We start from the raw sequence: 16062 nt of genomic DNA on the forward strand, positions 1-16062 counted from the left end.
TTGTTCATTTTAGCAAATCAAGAAAAACTTAAGTATAACTTTTGTTCTCATACTATCCTTCGTATATTAAATAACTAGTACGCAGAATTGACATATAAGTACAAGTTCTAAATAAAATTGACAATTTTTTACCCAAAAGATATCAGCAAATTTTAGCCATAAAAGTATTGACAAAAATTAGCAAAGAGTAAAAAGAGCGGTAGTTTTTACGGTAATAAAATTTTCTGTCATATTTTTAATCGGCACAATTTTAGGGATTTAATATTTCAATCACTGTGGTAACTTGTATTCATAAGAATATTAACCGTCTTTGTACTCCTTTAAATTAGGAAGAAAATTTTATGGATACATGTAACAATATTAAATTTTTTATGTATACATTAGCTATATTGCACTTTATCGTTGTATAAATTTATTTAATGTGTTGATTTAGTTGATGTATACAATTTTTTATTTGATTCAAAATTTATTGTATACATTTTGTAACATGGTAAATATAGTATGTATGCATTACTTATGTTTGTTTGTGTTTTTGTTCAAAAAAAAAAATGTTTGTTTGTATACAATGTTAGTATAAATAACTATATTGTGTAGCTATTGATGTATATGTCTAATAGAGATGTTAGCATTCATCAAAATATTTTGATACATATAATCAGGTTTGTATACATATTGTTGTCAATTATGTATACATAATACCTACTTTGTATATATTCAATTTGAAGACGTATACATTAGACGGGTATAAATCCATACCTCAATGTGTCACGAATCAACCCACCGAGTCATGTAGGCACCTACTCTAATACCTAAGTATGAGAACCCTCAATCCCCTAAATAGAAAGATCATGCGAAAATTTAACAAAATATAAATAATAGGCTAAAAGAGTTATGAAATCGCTATATATTAAATTAAAACTCCAAGATTGATTGCAATAGACATTCTAACACCCCCAAGTATACTGGTTTAAATAGGTAAGAAGATTTTTAAAATACAATATATATTTAAATAAAATGATGACACAGCTCCTACCATAAGGAAGGAAGAGTAGAAAGTTGTTGGAGGATCATCTTCGTCTTCATATATGGAATATCACCGACCCTGCAACCAAATTATTCCAAGTGGCATAGAAAGAGTAATATCAGTACAAACAACACGTACTAATAGGCATCATATGTCAACCCGATGCCCACCGCATAATCTATAACAATTAACACGAAGAAGCATACACTTAAGAAAATATACCACTCAACCTTTATGCATAAAATTCTACCATCCCTATTTACCTCTTTACTGTCATTCAAACCTAGTGCTTATCCATTCTAATTGGTCCGCTGCCAACTCTAATACATATCAAGGCCTAGCCCTTCAATTATACCTGGACGAGTTTTCGACTACATATCATCCCAACTGTCTAGTCCACTTACTATATTTTATATAAGTCTCCACTACAATAAATCGACCCTTGTCCACATAGTATTCTATATCAGAACTTACTAACCACCCCGAACTAAACTTCTCCACAAGGTTTCTCCTAGCCACTTCGTCCTCAAGTCGATCATTCTAGTTCTTACTTGTACACTCTCCCATACCTAGAATACTGAAACACATCTAACCATCACAACATAATGAAACAGGCATATGCAGGAACACATTACTAATTATTGTTTCAGGAGCAGTATACATTTTCACAAAAAAACTTTATCACGGTGTAACAACACAGATAAATTCAAACTTCTAGTCTTCTCACATTAATTATTACACAGAATAGGTCTGATCAGTTACAATTGTGCCAATTTCAAATACAACAGTCCTCACACATGAATTCATATTCAATCACAAGTATTCAATTAATAATGGTTTTCTCATGAGACTCATACCTAAACTGTTAGTTTGCACTGGCGTGATATCCGATCCATTATGTGTCGGCGTGACATCCGGTCCAATTCGTGTCGGTGTGGTACCCGATCCAATTTGTACAGACATGGTATCCGATCTAATTCGTACAGGCGTGGTACCCAATTTAATATGTGTCGGAATGTGACATTCGGTCCAATATATGTAGGAATGTGACTTTCGATCCAATATCACAATCACAATCTACAATGAATAGTTCACATACTTGCACAATCAAGTAACAAGTTCATTGCCTGCAATTGTTCACAAATAGTCATTTCATTAAGTTCATTATATCTTTCCTAGTCATACATGCAGACAATACTATCAATTGCAAACAAGCACATATAATACAGATGGAAATTAATCATCACCTACAATTGTACATACAAGCTTATCCCTTGATATAAATCCATAACTAATATTGAACCTCCCCCCTTGATCACTCTCAAGTCTCGGGAACTCATATTAACCTAACAAATATCTTTATTTTAATCTCAAAAGAGTCATTTGTCCTCTAAACCGTTATTACCAAGGTATATATTCAAGTACTAGACCACCACCACTAGTCACAAGCTAATCAAGACCCACATACATATACAATCTTGTTCTAAGTGGCAATTGACAATCATTCAACCATCCAGACTCCGTGCTCGAAGGCCTAGACATGAAATCTTCCGTCAATCTATGATATAATATGCGGAAGAAAAAGTTTTATAACTACTCAATTAAAAAAAATCTAGCCTACCTGGGTGCCAAGTGGCTATAGAAGAATTATCACATGATCCCTGACTTTCGGAAGGAAAAACAATGAAGACGGGCCTGAAATCCGTGGTTTGTAGCCTTTCTTACGCTAGAATGTCCTTCCTCTCTTTTCTCCAGGCCTAGAACAACTTTTCTGAGAGTTTTTAGGTGACCCTCGCCTATTTTGGCACTTAAGCGAAGGAGGAAATAAAAATTCACGTCATTTATTTATGCCCTTGAATGTCACGCTATGGTGATTGGTGGGATGGTACATGTCCGGTCAACTTAGTTGACAAAATTTTTGGTCTCACTTAACTAACAACAGTTCGGATCGTTACACACTGTATACAAATTCATATTTCACATTAAATAAGAATCAATTTTTTCTTCAATTTGGATACAAAAGTGAGTTTGCATGTGTTGAAATCAATGTTGTAGGTGGAGAATCATAATTATTATTTCTTTTCTTGATAGATTTCTTAGAAGAACTGCTCTTACCCATTGATTTTAGAACAAAAAAGATACAAAACTTTGCAAAAGCAGTTACTCAAAATTGAAAGGTAGATATTCAAAACCCTAATTTTTGGAGGAAAATAACACTGAATCAAAATCTAATTTTTCGTTGAATAAAAAGAACATCACGGATATAATAAACTTCTAGTGAGAAAGTTATTTTTAGGCAAGAAGAAGAAGAATAGAACCATAAATCCTAAATGAGAGCGTAAGGGTCTGTTCGTATAAGCATTTTTAAGCTATTTTTTTAAAATTGAAAATATCAGTTTTTCACTTTCAACTTTTTAAAACTATTTTATCTTAAAATGAGTGTTCAAAAGCACTTTTTCTCAAACACCATAAAAAATCTTTAAAGTTATTTTAATTTTAAAAATGCTTAAAATAAGCCTATTCAAACAGGCTCTAAAGTGGGTGAAGAAAGAGACGTACAAATTAATGAAAAAATTTTAAAAAGAGAGAAAGAAAAAGAAGAAGAGACATACGCATAAATTAAGGAAATATATTAAAATTGTTAAGTGGAATGTCCACTACATAATATATTAAAGTGGGGCCCACTAAAAGTGGGTAGCCCACTAATCATCTTCTAACACTATTTTCTCTATATATATTGCCATGAATTGGCAATGAAGATGTGAAGAACAGAAATACATATACGCAATTCCTCTCTTTCTCTCTTGTGTTCTGTTTCCCTCAATATCTCTCTTTCAATCATTTTACTTAATTTTGCCAAGCTAGTTATTTTTATAACACGTTATCAGCACGAGGCTTCATCTAATTTTTCAAGGTAACAAAAGTGGTAAGAGTTTTATTTAATTTTATTTTTATAAAATGGCAAATATTTCCAAAATTGAATTTACTGCTCTTGATATCTCTGGAAAAGGCTACTCATCATGGGCACTTGATGCCGAAATTCATTTAGAATCAATGGGTCTGGCAGACACCATTAAAGATGACAATATGGCATCCAATCAAGACCGTGCTAAAGACATGATATTTCTCCGTCACCATCTTGACGAGGGGCTAAAATTACAATATCTTACATTAAAAGACCCCCTTAAATTGTGAAAAAAATTAAAAGAAAGATATGACCACCTGAAGTTGGTCATGCTTCCACAAGCTCGTCATGATTGGCTAAATCTGAGATTAATGGATTTCAAAAATATAACTGAATATAATTCTGCTTTATTTAGAATTATAGCTCAGTTAAATTTATGCGGAGAAGAGATCACTGGGCAAGATAAACTTGAAAAGACATACTCCACATTTCCACCCGCGAATATGCTCCTACAGCAGCAATATCGCGAAAAAGAATTTAAAAAATATTCTGAATTACTTTCTCACCTTCTTATTGCTGAAAGACATAATGAACTATTAATGAAAAATCATGATAGTCGGCCAGTTGGTTCTTTGCCACTCCCTGAAGTGAATTAAGCAAATTCTAACCAACGAGAAAGAGGTCATGGCCCCAGTCGTGGTCGTGGTCGTGGTTGTAGTCAAAGAAGAAATTTTAATCATGATTTTCGGCTGGCACCGAGAAATAACCAGCAATATAAAAGGCAGGGTAAAAAGCCAGAAGCTTTACCGAAGAATAATTCAAAAACAATATGTCATAGATGTGGAGGTGTGGGGCACTGGTCGCGAATTTGCCGGTCGTCAAAACGTCTGGTTCAGCTATATCAGGCATCATTAAAAAGGGCAGAAAATAATTCAGAGATAAATTTTATCTCTGAAGATAATATTGAGCCGATGCATCTGGATGTAGCTGATTTCTTTAATTTTCCAGACGAAAATATGAATATTGACAGGACTAATAATATGTAAATATTTTTTTTATCTGTATTAAATATGATGTTTGTATTTTTCTAATCAATGTAAATAAATAAAAATTTGTATAATATACCATGTGTTAATACGTATTTTATTTCTTATTGAAGAAAATATGGAAATGCTTCAAATCTTGTTTGGATCAATGATAAATCACGAGGATATTTGTGTAATTGATAGTGGAACAACCCATGCTATATTTAAAGATGAGAAATATTTTTCCAATTTACTTAGAAGAAAAGCTAATGTAACTACAATTTCTGGTAATTCAAAAATGATAGAAGGCTCCGGAAGAGCTACTATAATTCTGCCTAAGGGGACAAAAATTGTTATAGAAGATGCACTATTTTCTTCTAAATCCCCAAGAAACTTGTTAAGTTTTAAAGATATCCGCAGAAATGGATATCATGTTGAGACATTAAATGAAATGAATATTGAATATCTTGGTATAACCAAGAGTGTCTCAGACCAGAAATATATTTTGGAAAAATTACCAACTCTGTCATCTGGCCTATATTATGCAAAAATTAGTGCAATTGAAGCAAATATGATCGTAAACCAGAAGTTTACTGATCCAAATATATTTGTGCTATGGCATTATCGAATAGGTCATCCCGGATCAATAATGATGAGACGAATTCTTGAAAATTCAACTGGACATCCGTTAAAGAACCAGAAGATTCTTACAAATGATGAATTTTCATGTGCTGCTTGTTATCAAGGCAAATTAATTGCCAGACCATCGACCCTGAAGGTTGGCATCGAATCTCCTGGCTTTTTAGAACGTATACATGGAGATATATGTGGACCTATTCATCCACCTAGTGAATTGTTTAGATATTTTATGGTCCTAATAGATGCATCATCTAGATGGTCTCATGTGTGCCTGTTATCATCTCGCAACCTGGCGTTTGTGAAGTTTATTAGCACAAATAATAAGATTGAGAGCGCAATTCCCAGATTATCCAATTAAGGCCATTCGCCTTGATAATGCAGGAGAATTTACATCCCAAGCATTTAATGATTATTGCTTATCAATTGGGATAAAAATTGAACATCCTGTTGCTCATGTTCATACTCAAAATGGCCTTGCAGAGTCATTTATAAAGCGCCTACAATTGATAACAAGACCTCTACTAATGAAAACAAAATTGCCAATTACTGTTTGGGGTCATGCTATTTTACATGCTGCAGCACTTGTACGTCTAAGACCGACACATTATAATAAATACTCTCCGTCATAATTAGTATTTGGTCATGAACCAAATATAGCCCATTTAAGAATTTTTGGTTGTGCGGTATACGTGCCTATAACACCACCACAACGTACAAAAATAGGCCCTCAACGAAGGTTGGGCATATATGTCGGGTTTGACTCACCCTCCATAATTAGATACCTTGAACCGTTGACTGGAGACTTATTCACTGCTCGATTTGCAGATTGTCGGTTTGATGGAATAACTTTCCCGCCATTAGGGGGAGAGAAAAAGGAACCCGAAAAAGAAAAAGAAATTACGTGGAAAGTTTCATCACTATCACATTTTGATCCACGTACCCGCACATGTGAACAAGAAGTCCAGAAGATCATCCACTTGCAGAAAATAGCAAATCAAATGCCAGATGCATTTACTGATTTGAAATGGATAACTAAGTCACATATCCCTGCAGTGAATGTACCTATCCGAATTGATGTCCCAAAAGGACCATCTACAAGTATCATAGCTTCTGAATCCCAAACACGCCAAAAACGTGGTAGACCGTTGGGTTCAAAGGATAAAAATCCTAGAAAGAGAAGCGTGAGAAATAATAAAGATGATACTACAATAGAACCTCCTGAAGAAGGTCAAGATTTGAGTAAACTTGATATTCCTAAAGAAATCAGTGAACCCAAGACTCAAGTGAATGAAGAACTTTCAATAAGTTCTTTCGGTGATGAGATAAAATTAGATCGATCTAAAATCACGGTTGATAATGTTTTTGCATATAATGTTGCACTTAACCTCATGCAAGATAGTGAAAGTCTTGAGCCTAAATCCGTCGAAGAATGTCGACGAAGATGTGATTGGCCAGAATGGCAAAAGGCAATTCAATCAGAATTAGACTCACTTGCTAAATGTGAGGTTTTTGGACCTGTAGTCCAAACCCCTGAAGGTGTAAAACCAGTTGGCTATAAATGGGTTTTTGTTAGAAAACGAAATGAGAGAAATGAAAGTGTAAGATATAAGGCACGCCTTGTTGCACAAGTATTCTCTCAAAGACCCAGAGTCAACTATGAAGAAACATATTCACCGGTTATGGATGGAATAACATTTCGATATCTCATCAGTATAGCTGTACATAAAAATCTTGAAATACACCTAATGGATGTGGTTACAGCTTACCTTTATGGTTCACATGATAATGAAATTTACATGAAAATCCCAGAAGGATTAAAATTGTCTGAAGCATGTAAAAAGTCTCGGGAAGTATACTCAATAAAATTACAAAGATCATTATATGGTCTGAAACAATCAGGGCGCATGTGGTATAATCGCCTAAGTGAGTACTTAATAAATGATGTTATTTGTCCATGTGTTTTTATTAAGAAAACGGAATCAGAGTTTGTTATACTCGCCGTTTATGTTGATGACATAAATCTCATTGGAACCCCTGAAGAGGTACAAAAGGCAATTGAATATCTAAAGAAAGAATTTGAAATGAAAGACCTTGGAAAGACAAAACTTTGTCTAGGTCTGCAAATTGAACATTTAGCAGACGGAGTTTTTGTTCATCAATCTGTCTACACGGAGAAAATCTTAAAAAGATTTTACATGGACAAAGCACATCCATTAAGTACTCCAATGGTTGTTCGATCACTTGAAGTGGAAAAAGATCAATTTCGACCTCCAGAAGAGGATGAAGAAATTCTTGGTCCTGAAGTACCATATCTCAGTGCTATTGGCGCACTTATGTATCTTGCTAACGCAACTAGACCTGATATAACATTTTCTGTTAATTTGCTAGCAAGGTATATGTCACGCCCCGGGAGGGTACCCTAGACGTAACCGGCACTCAGAAACCGTTTCTGGCTCCCAAGCGAACCACATAGCCTGATCACACATCCGTTCATTCATTCGATCAGCGGAAGACAAAAGAATAAAGAGAATATTCAGTGGGCAACTCAAACCTCAGTCTAACTCAAAGAATAAAGGCCATGGGCCAACAAATTCGACTCTAATATTTGTCATTATAAATAGTTTGACAAGAATAACTCGATCGACTCATCACTATCTAGTCTATGAAGCCTCTATCACTACTATCTAATTGGTGCCAATGACATGTTCATGGCTACCTCAAATCAAAAATGAAAAGGGCTAACTCGATACGAGAATACACAGACGGTGTCCTCCGAATGTAGGGGAGGACTCACCAACACGCTGAGTGCGAATAGATCCCCAATGATGCTCCTATTGACGATCTCTCAAACCTGTCTCTGCATCATGAAACGATGCAGGCCAAATGGCGTCAGTACGTGGAATGTACTGGTATGTAAAATGGCAGAATGAAACATATCTCAAGGAAGAATAGCAGCGGTCCAAATATCTCAAATTGAAAAGATAAGAGAGACTCAACAAGGCATCATAAGTCTAAAGTAATAATACATTTTTAGACAAAGATCAATCATATACCATACAGTCCAATCCAATCATACACAATACCGTTCAATCAACTCATTTACAATTCGATCCCTTTCAATCATGTGCAATCCGATTATATACACTCAACTCAACAATTAACTCAATAATCAAATCCACTCTAGTCACATACCATTCTATTCAATCCAATCACAATCCATCTACTCCAATCCGACCATATACAATCTACTCAACATTCAACTCAACAATCAGCTCAAAGGACTCAACTCAGTAAATATGAAAATTAAATTATGCAATGTTTTACAATTCAACTCAAAGGACTCAACTCAATAAATATGTAGCAACTCACTCAAGTGTCCTAAGTCTAATAAGAAATAGTTTAGATAGGACTAACTCATAAGCATAGAGCAACTCACTCAACTCAACTGACTCAGAGTACTATCAAGACCTAAATGGGAGTTTCTCTTAACCGACAACCAACACTTATGAGCCAGTGAAGGTACAACGAAACGACGTCGTTGCCACGCCCGTTCATACCTTGCCAGGGCATGAACGACGAACACTCATGGATCCAATCCAACCAAGTCCAATAATGTCAGGACAAATCTCTCGGGGAAGCATCCGACTTAACGGTTCAATCCCCCCTACGTTTGGCAACACAGGTATTGGGTTCGAGTATGGACTGTACTCTTGCTCAATTCGGTGCTCGATACTCCTCCCATGACTCCATGCTCATAAAACTCCTTCAATCATCTCAAACAAGCCCTCACGGCTAGTTTCATGTGGAACATTGCCACCTCATCAACTCTGTTCTCATTTCAAATCAATTAACTCGTAATGACAAGTCTCATTGGACCTTCTTTCAAATCGACTCATCTCAAATCATCAAACTCTTCTCTTTAAAAATTTATACAATCTCAACTCAATGATTGCAGAAGATATTATGTACATAAAAATATAATTTCAACTCCTCAACTCAAACTCAAAATAGATACTTTAATGTAAAAATACTCAACTCATTTAAAGGCTCCTCATACTCAACTCATACTTAAACTCTTTTCTAAATCAAAGATAAAACTAATAATTCTTTAGACTCAAAATAGTGTATAAATAGTTTATGCAAAAAGATTCACAAATAATTTATTTAAAGCTCCTCCTCAAAAGATTATTTATTTTCAAAACATTCTTAAGACTCCACTCAACTCAAATTATGCACATCACATACCACAAACTCACATTAGACTCCAATCCACTTCATCACATAACATCCTCATCAATATACCTCTTCGTCAACCATTCTACATATATTAAATAAGCATCATTCACATCATCACTCACATCGTCACCAAAACATCATCATCACATCATCATCATATATTATCATTTACATCATCATCAAACATTATCATCACATCATTGTCAAGTATCATCATCACATCAATCATCAAACATCTACTCCAAAATCCTCATTTTTGTCCTATGTTCATTTTATAGAAGCAAAGGGACATTCTTAACTAATCAATTCATTCTTTTCATTCCAATCAATACATATATACACACAACTATCCATCTCAACCTCAAGACATTTATAACAAGAAATTTCATCTTGGGTTCATGTGAATGAAACATGAACCCATACTCTCAACAAAACTCAACTCAAGAGAATCGTCAATACCTATAAATCTATTACAAAGATACATTTGTAGTTAATAATATGAAAATTAACTATTTAGTAACTCAAGTCATTAAAAACATCAATCAACTAATAGTACTTAAAAACATTCCATAGTTTAGGAAAACTTTTAAGAAAACCTTCTTAGAAGGTTCAACTCTTTCACAACTTCTATCCAACACATATATGGGCATATGGAAGAACTAAATCCATATTTTAGGTTAGCCTTACATACCTTGTTTGAAGACTTTGAAGGAACTTGATGTTAGGTCTTCAATGGAAGACTTGAATCCTTGAAACTCTTGAAGGCACCCTTTGTTGGAGATGGATTTGGAGAAGAAGAAGAAGAAGAGAGGGAAAAATATTTAGGGCTTTTTAGAGAGAGAGAGGGGACTGAAAAATGGTCCAAAAACGTCCAAGAATGGTGTATATATAATTTGGAAAAAGTCCAAGTTGCCCCTCTTCAAAAATCTGAAAATTGGGCAAAAAATCTTGTTGGCGCTATAGTGGCGCGTCGCGCCACTGCAGCGCCAAGCCAAAATAGGCCTAAAACCCTGCACATCTAATAGTGGCGCGTCGCGCCAAGGATCAAACTACTGAGGCTGTTTTCTGGCGCTATAGTGGCGCGTCGCGCCACTGGGGCCTAAATATTCCTGCAGTGCTAGTTCATAGTAAAATGGCCATAACTTTTGACTCCAAACTCCAAAAATTGCAATCTTGGTGGCGTTGGAAAGAAGACTCAAAGACCTTTAATTTGGTAGGTCGTGGGCCACCCAGTTCTTTAAATCCTAGGAGATATGGTCGTTTTAAGTTGACCCTTATACTAACTCGTCCGAAAACTTAATCGATTGGAGTTTTTTGGGCTCGACTTGGTGTTAGAGATCCCTTATGACCCCTAAACACATCTATCACACTTAAAATACTTAGGAATTAATCCTAAATCACATGTAGAATTACAAGTCCTCCGGCCCGAGTCTACCCACACGTGAAGAAATGTTTGATTATTTGCGAAAAATTTTCCGGGGTGTCACAGTATAGTTCATCCCCAACACGAAGGTATTGGAACGGTATCAAACATATTTTGCGATACCTGAAGGGTACTATTGATATGGGTTTGTTTTATACTAACAAAGGTTGCGCAGACCTTATTGGTTATGCAGATGCAGGTTATTTATCAGACCCACATAAAGCTCGATCTCAGATAGGTTATCTGTTTACACACGGAAGGACTGCTATATCATGGCGATCTACAAAACAGTCCATTGTTGCTACTTCTTCAAATCATGCTGAAATAATAGCAATTCATGAAGCAAGTAGAGAATGTGTGTGGTTGAGATCGATGATACAGTTTATCAAAGAAAGATGTGGTCTGGAAAATAATGTTAAAATACCCACAATTATATTCGAAGACAATGCCGCGTGCATAGCTCAATTGAAAGGTGGCTTCATAAAAGGAGACAGAACGAAACACATTTCACCAAAATTATTCTTCACACATGATCTTCAGAAGAATGGTGAAATTGATGTACAACAAGTTCGTTCAAGTGATAATCTTGCAGATTTATTCACAAAGGCATTACCAACATCAACTTTTGAGAAGTTAAGGCATAAGGTTGGAATGCGCCGTCTCCAAAATATCAAATGAAGTTTTCATCAGGGGGAGTAAAATACGCGCTGCACTCTTTTTCCCTTAACCACGGTTTTGTCCCAATGGGTTTTCCTGGCAAGGTTTTTAATGAGGCAGCAATCAAGGCGTATTACCAGATCTGTGTACTCTTTTTCCTTCATTAGGCTTTTCCCACTGGGTTTTTTCCTTGTAAGGTTTTAACGAGGCACAACATCAAAATAACTTAGTATATTATTTCTTGTAAAGTGTTTTTATGTAAACACATTACACGTGGACATCCAAGGGGGAGTGTTAAGTGGAATGTCCACATATTAAGTGGAATGTCCACTACATAATATATTAAAGTGGGGCCCACTAAAAGTGGGTAGCCCACTAATCATCTTCTAACACTAATTTCTCTATATATATTGCCATGAATTGGCAATGAAGATGTGAAGAACAGAAATACATATACGCAATTCCTCTCTTTCTCTCTTGTGTTCTGTTTCCCTCAATATCTCTCTTTCAATAATTTTACTTAATTTTGCCAAGCTAGTTATTTTTATAACAAAAATATAATAATCAGGATATTGACTAGCGCAAAAGATGTAAAAATGTTCCTTTTTGTCAAAACAATATATATATATATAATAGGATTATTTCGTGTAAATTTTATCTAAGAGTTTACATACCGCGCCATTTATTTAAAATAAATTACTAATAAATATTTTTTTAAAGAAAAGTGTCAAATCAAGTAAACCACAAAGCAAGTTGCAAAAGAAAGAATGTACATATTTCTACATTTAAAACTTATACATGGGATGATCAGAATATCATACATGTAGGATTATAAATTAAAACCCATTCTAATTATCCCAAAGAGTCATATAAGTGCTTTGATAATCAGCAACAAAGAACATATTATCATCCATTAATATCCCCTCCATTCCAAACTCCCCAAGAAAATGTGGTTGTTCCATTGAGAATATTGATGAAGTTGGGCTATTATTCCTTGAAATATCACATTTACGTTCCAATAATAGCCTCTGTATCTCCTTTTCTGCTTCACACAGTTGCTCTTTCATCTTCAAAACCTGCAAGGAAAATGTACACTTCAGACTTCCGACTGATAGTTTCTCTTCCGAACCGGAACAATACCTATAAAAAAAAAAGGAGTACGAGGGCCAAACTGATAAATCTTTGATGAATTCGAACATAAAATCTATCGATCTTCAATTTTTTCAAGCTAATATTTATATGTATAGAAACTACGTATGTACTATATAAGTCATATTAATAATTAACAAATTAAAATATGTCAAAAGTAATTGGAAAACTATAATCAAAGTATATTTTTTGACTCTACCAATAATTATTATAATAGTGTCACATCAAATGAAATAAAATACCACAAATGGACCTCAGTTTCAAGACGATATTTCTCAATGATGGTATCCTCATGTTGAGTCTTTAACTTGGAGTATTCTTCCTCGAGTTTCTTGTTCTTCCATCTAGCCCTCCTGTTTTGAAACCACACCGCGACTTGGTGAGGATCAAGGCCAAGCTCAGAAGCGAGCTTAGCCTTCCTCTCCGTCTCCAGCTTGTGTTGGTCCCCGAAACTTCGTTCAAGAAGATTAACTTGTTCTTCACTAAGCAACTTCCTCTTCCTCATCACTACTCCACTAGTGTTGCTGCTTCCTTCACTTTTCTTCTTCTTCCTTCTTCTCCGCGGTTTCACCATTGTCTCTTCTGAAGAGACTAAAGTATAAACATTAATATTGCAAGCAACCAAAAAATACAACTCTTTTTTTCTTCCATGTGGGTGCTATGTGACAAGGAGAATTAAAATAGTTTTATGTGCTGATCAAAGTTGAACGATAAGGGTACATATATTAAAAAAGTAAAACGCATGGTGAATATAACTTTATTTGAAGAGTACAGAAGCAAATCTAACCCTTTTTAGTAAAAAAATAAAAATACAACTCATACTCCAAGAAATTAAAGTTTTTTTTTTTTAAGTCAAAATTCTCAGATTTCATAGATAGGCCAAAGGAGATCAATAGAGGAGGGCTACGCCTGACCTCTGAATTACAAAACAAGGGATGAGGAACTCATCCTTACGCTCTAGCTTATTAAAGAAACGAAAGGGGAAGGAGGGAGATTACTCCTAGCTCATCGTATGAGTTTACAAAGAGGAAGTTCTAAAACAAAGAACTTCGAGCTATATAAAAGCTAAGAAATTAAAGTTGAAGTTGTAGTTCTAACCTTGTTCTTGTGCTAGTTGGGAGTAAATTTGAGGATAGAACTGAGAGATGAGTTCCATTTGCTCATCAACCTTGCTGCTTGTCATAATCCCTTTCCTTCTCTCTTGTTATTGCTTTTGCTTACTGATGTAGAAAATGAAATTTATAAAGTGGATATATAGCTAGTGAAGTGAAGAAAATAGTATTTGGTGGGACTTTATTTATAGAGCTAGCTAGTCCTTCTTTCTCTCTTGATGATCACATGTCTAGTTCTAATCCAACAACAATAACATATTCAATATAATTCCACGGCCTCTCTATCTCCATAAGGTAGTGATAAAATCTGCGTATACTCTATCCTCTTCAGACTCCACTTATGAAATTTAACGGGATATATTGTTGTTATTGGAGTTTGAGGAGGATATTAAAATATATACATACTTTATCCCTACATTTTGATCAGATTACATAGTCAATTGTTTGGAATATTGTATATATATACTGTAGTTTAATTTGGGAAATGGAAAAGCGATTGAAAATTTAATGCCATGTAGCTTTTTTTTTGTCTTGGTTGGTGAATGGATACGGGACATCTTTACTCCTTTCATATTTACATTTTATATGACAGTATTTGATTAAATACAAAAATTTTAAAGGAGCAAAGTTTTCTGATATAAAAGCTAAATTAACATTCCGAAAGTACTAGTATTAATTAATCATTACGTCTAACATTCTTTAACGTTAATAATTTATTGTTCAAGTTTGAGTTATCTTATGTCATAAGGTAGAGACTTATTGGGGGTTAAAATGCTTGTAAAATTGAACAAAAATACCCCCAATTAATATATATTTTAATCTAAAAATACATTTGATTTTCATATTTACAGATAAAAAGGTACCTAAAAAAGATTTAGTATCCTATTAATTGTCGTATAGCATCCCTTGGTCTTGGAAGTACTATGATAAGTGGAATGTCATGTGTGTTTTATTGGAGCAATAGCTGTCCACTTGGAAGAAATGATTGAACTAACAAATGTATGTATTAAATAAGATAATATAAAGGAGAAATTACGCTAAATGACAAATATTTAATGATTATTATGTATTTAAATTATAAATTTGTTTAATTATTAGATGCGGCTACAGTTTAATTAATTTTGCTATTTAATTTGTATAATTCCATTTCTAATTATATAAATTCAGAATTTTTATAATTCGCTTCCTAAGTATAAATTCAGAATTTGTATATGCTTACCCTAACTATTTGAATTCGATTTGTTGATACATTTGATTTGTATAAGTTATGAAAAATTTATAACTGTATAAATTCAGAATTTGTATACAAATAACCTGTTTGTATATGATTTGTTGATACATTTGATTTGTATAAGTTCTGAAAAAAATCTTAAATGTATAAATATAGAATTTGTATATACTTACTATATTTGTATATTGGCAAGTGAAATATACAAATGAAGTGCTGAAAAATTCCTAAATGTATACATAATTTGTATATACTTACCCTGTTTGTATATTGACAAGCGAAATATACAAACAAAAATACTCATAGCAAACGAAACTATAGCTATAAAACATAATTTGACAAACTATAACTAAATAGTATAATTAAAATACTTACGATGGCTATTTGGGAAATTTCCTCATATATAAAGCTGTCTAAAATTAATTAAGGGCTAGTTAACCCATATAATTAAATAAGAACCCCTAAGGATAAAACTTTCTTTCAATAAAAAGAAGAAATTAAAAATGTAAAGGAGGACTTATACACTTAAGTTTATGAGTGTGCCACGTGATAAAGATACCTTTGCCATTACTTTAGTACTACTGATTAAAACATTAAACAAAACACACTAAGAGCCTGTTTGGATGGACTTATAAGTTGGTTCCTTTTTAGATTATTGTGGTGT

The 16062-nt window shown here is 34.0% G+C and overlaps 1 protein-coding gene across 4 annotated transcripts; it reads right to left on the reverse strand.

Annotated features, from left to right (window-relative positions):
- Positions 1 to 12649: 12649 nt before the first annotated feature.
- LOC129895801 (homeobox-leucine zipper protein ATHB-40-like) lies at positions 12650 to 14304 on the reverse strand. 4 transcript variants are annotated; one of them, XM_055971569.1, is made up of 3 exons: positions 14157 to 14304; positions 13312 to 13640; positions 12650 to 12985 (listed from the first exon to the last, which is right to left on the reverse strand). In XM_055971569.1, the coding sequence occupies exons 1-3, from the start codon at positions 14239 to 14241 to the stop codon at positions 12758 to 12760; spliced, it is 642 nt and encodes a 213-aa protein (XP_055827544.1). In that variant the 5' UTR covers positions 14242 to 14304; the 3' UTR covers positions 12650 to 12757. The 4 variants fall into 4 exon arrangements, with proteins under 4 accessions (XP_055827544.1, XP_055827543.1, XP_055827545.1 ...); XM_055971568.1 differs by having other exon boundaries at positions 13312 to 13649; XM_055971570.1 differs by having other exon boundaries at positions 12892 to 13049; positions 13312 to 13649.
- Positions 14305 to 16062: the final 1758 nt, after the last annotated feature.

This window comes from Solanum dulcamara, chromosome 7 (assembly GCF_947179165.1).
Source record: "Solanum dulcamara chromosome 7, daSolDulc1.2, whole genome shotgun sequence".
Classification (NCBI taxonomy): domain Eukaryota; kingdom Viridiplantae; phylum Streptophyta; class Magnoliopsida; order Solanales; family Solanaceae; genus Solanum; species Solanum dulcamara.

Bases quoted from the DNA above. Each gene is read 5' to 3' on its own strand.
- LOC129895801 (XM_055971568.1), bottom strand. From the start codon at position 14,241: ATGACAAGCAGCAAGGTTGATGAGCAAATGGAACTCATCTCTCAGTTC. The intron at 13,650-14,156 runs GTTAGAACTACA...TTTATACTTTAG, and splicing joins CCAACTAGCACAAGAACAAG to TCTCTTCAGAAGAGACAATG. The intron at 12,986-13,311 runs GTCCATTTGTGG...TTTTCCTTGCAG, and splicing joins AATATCGTCTTGAAACTGAG to GTTTTGAAGATGAAAGAGCA.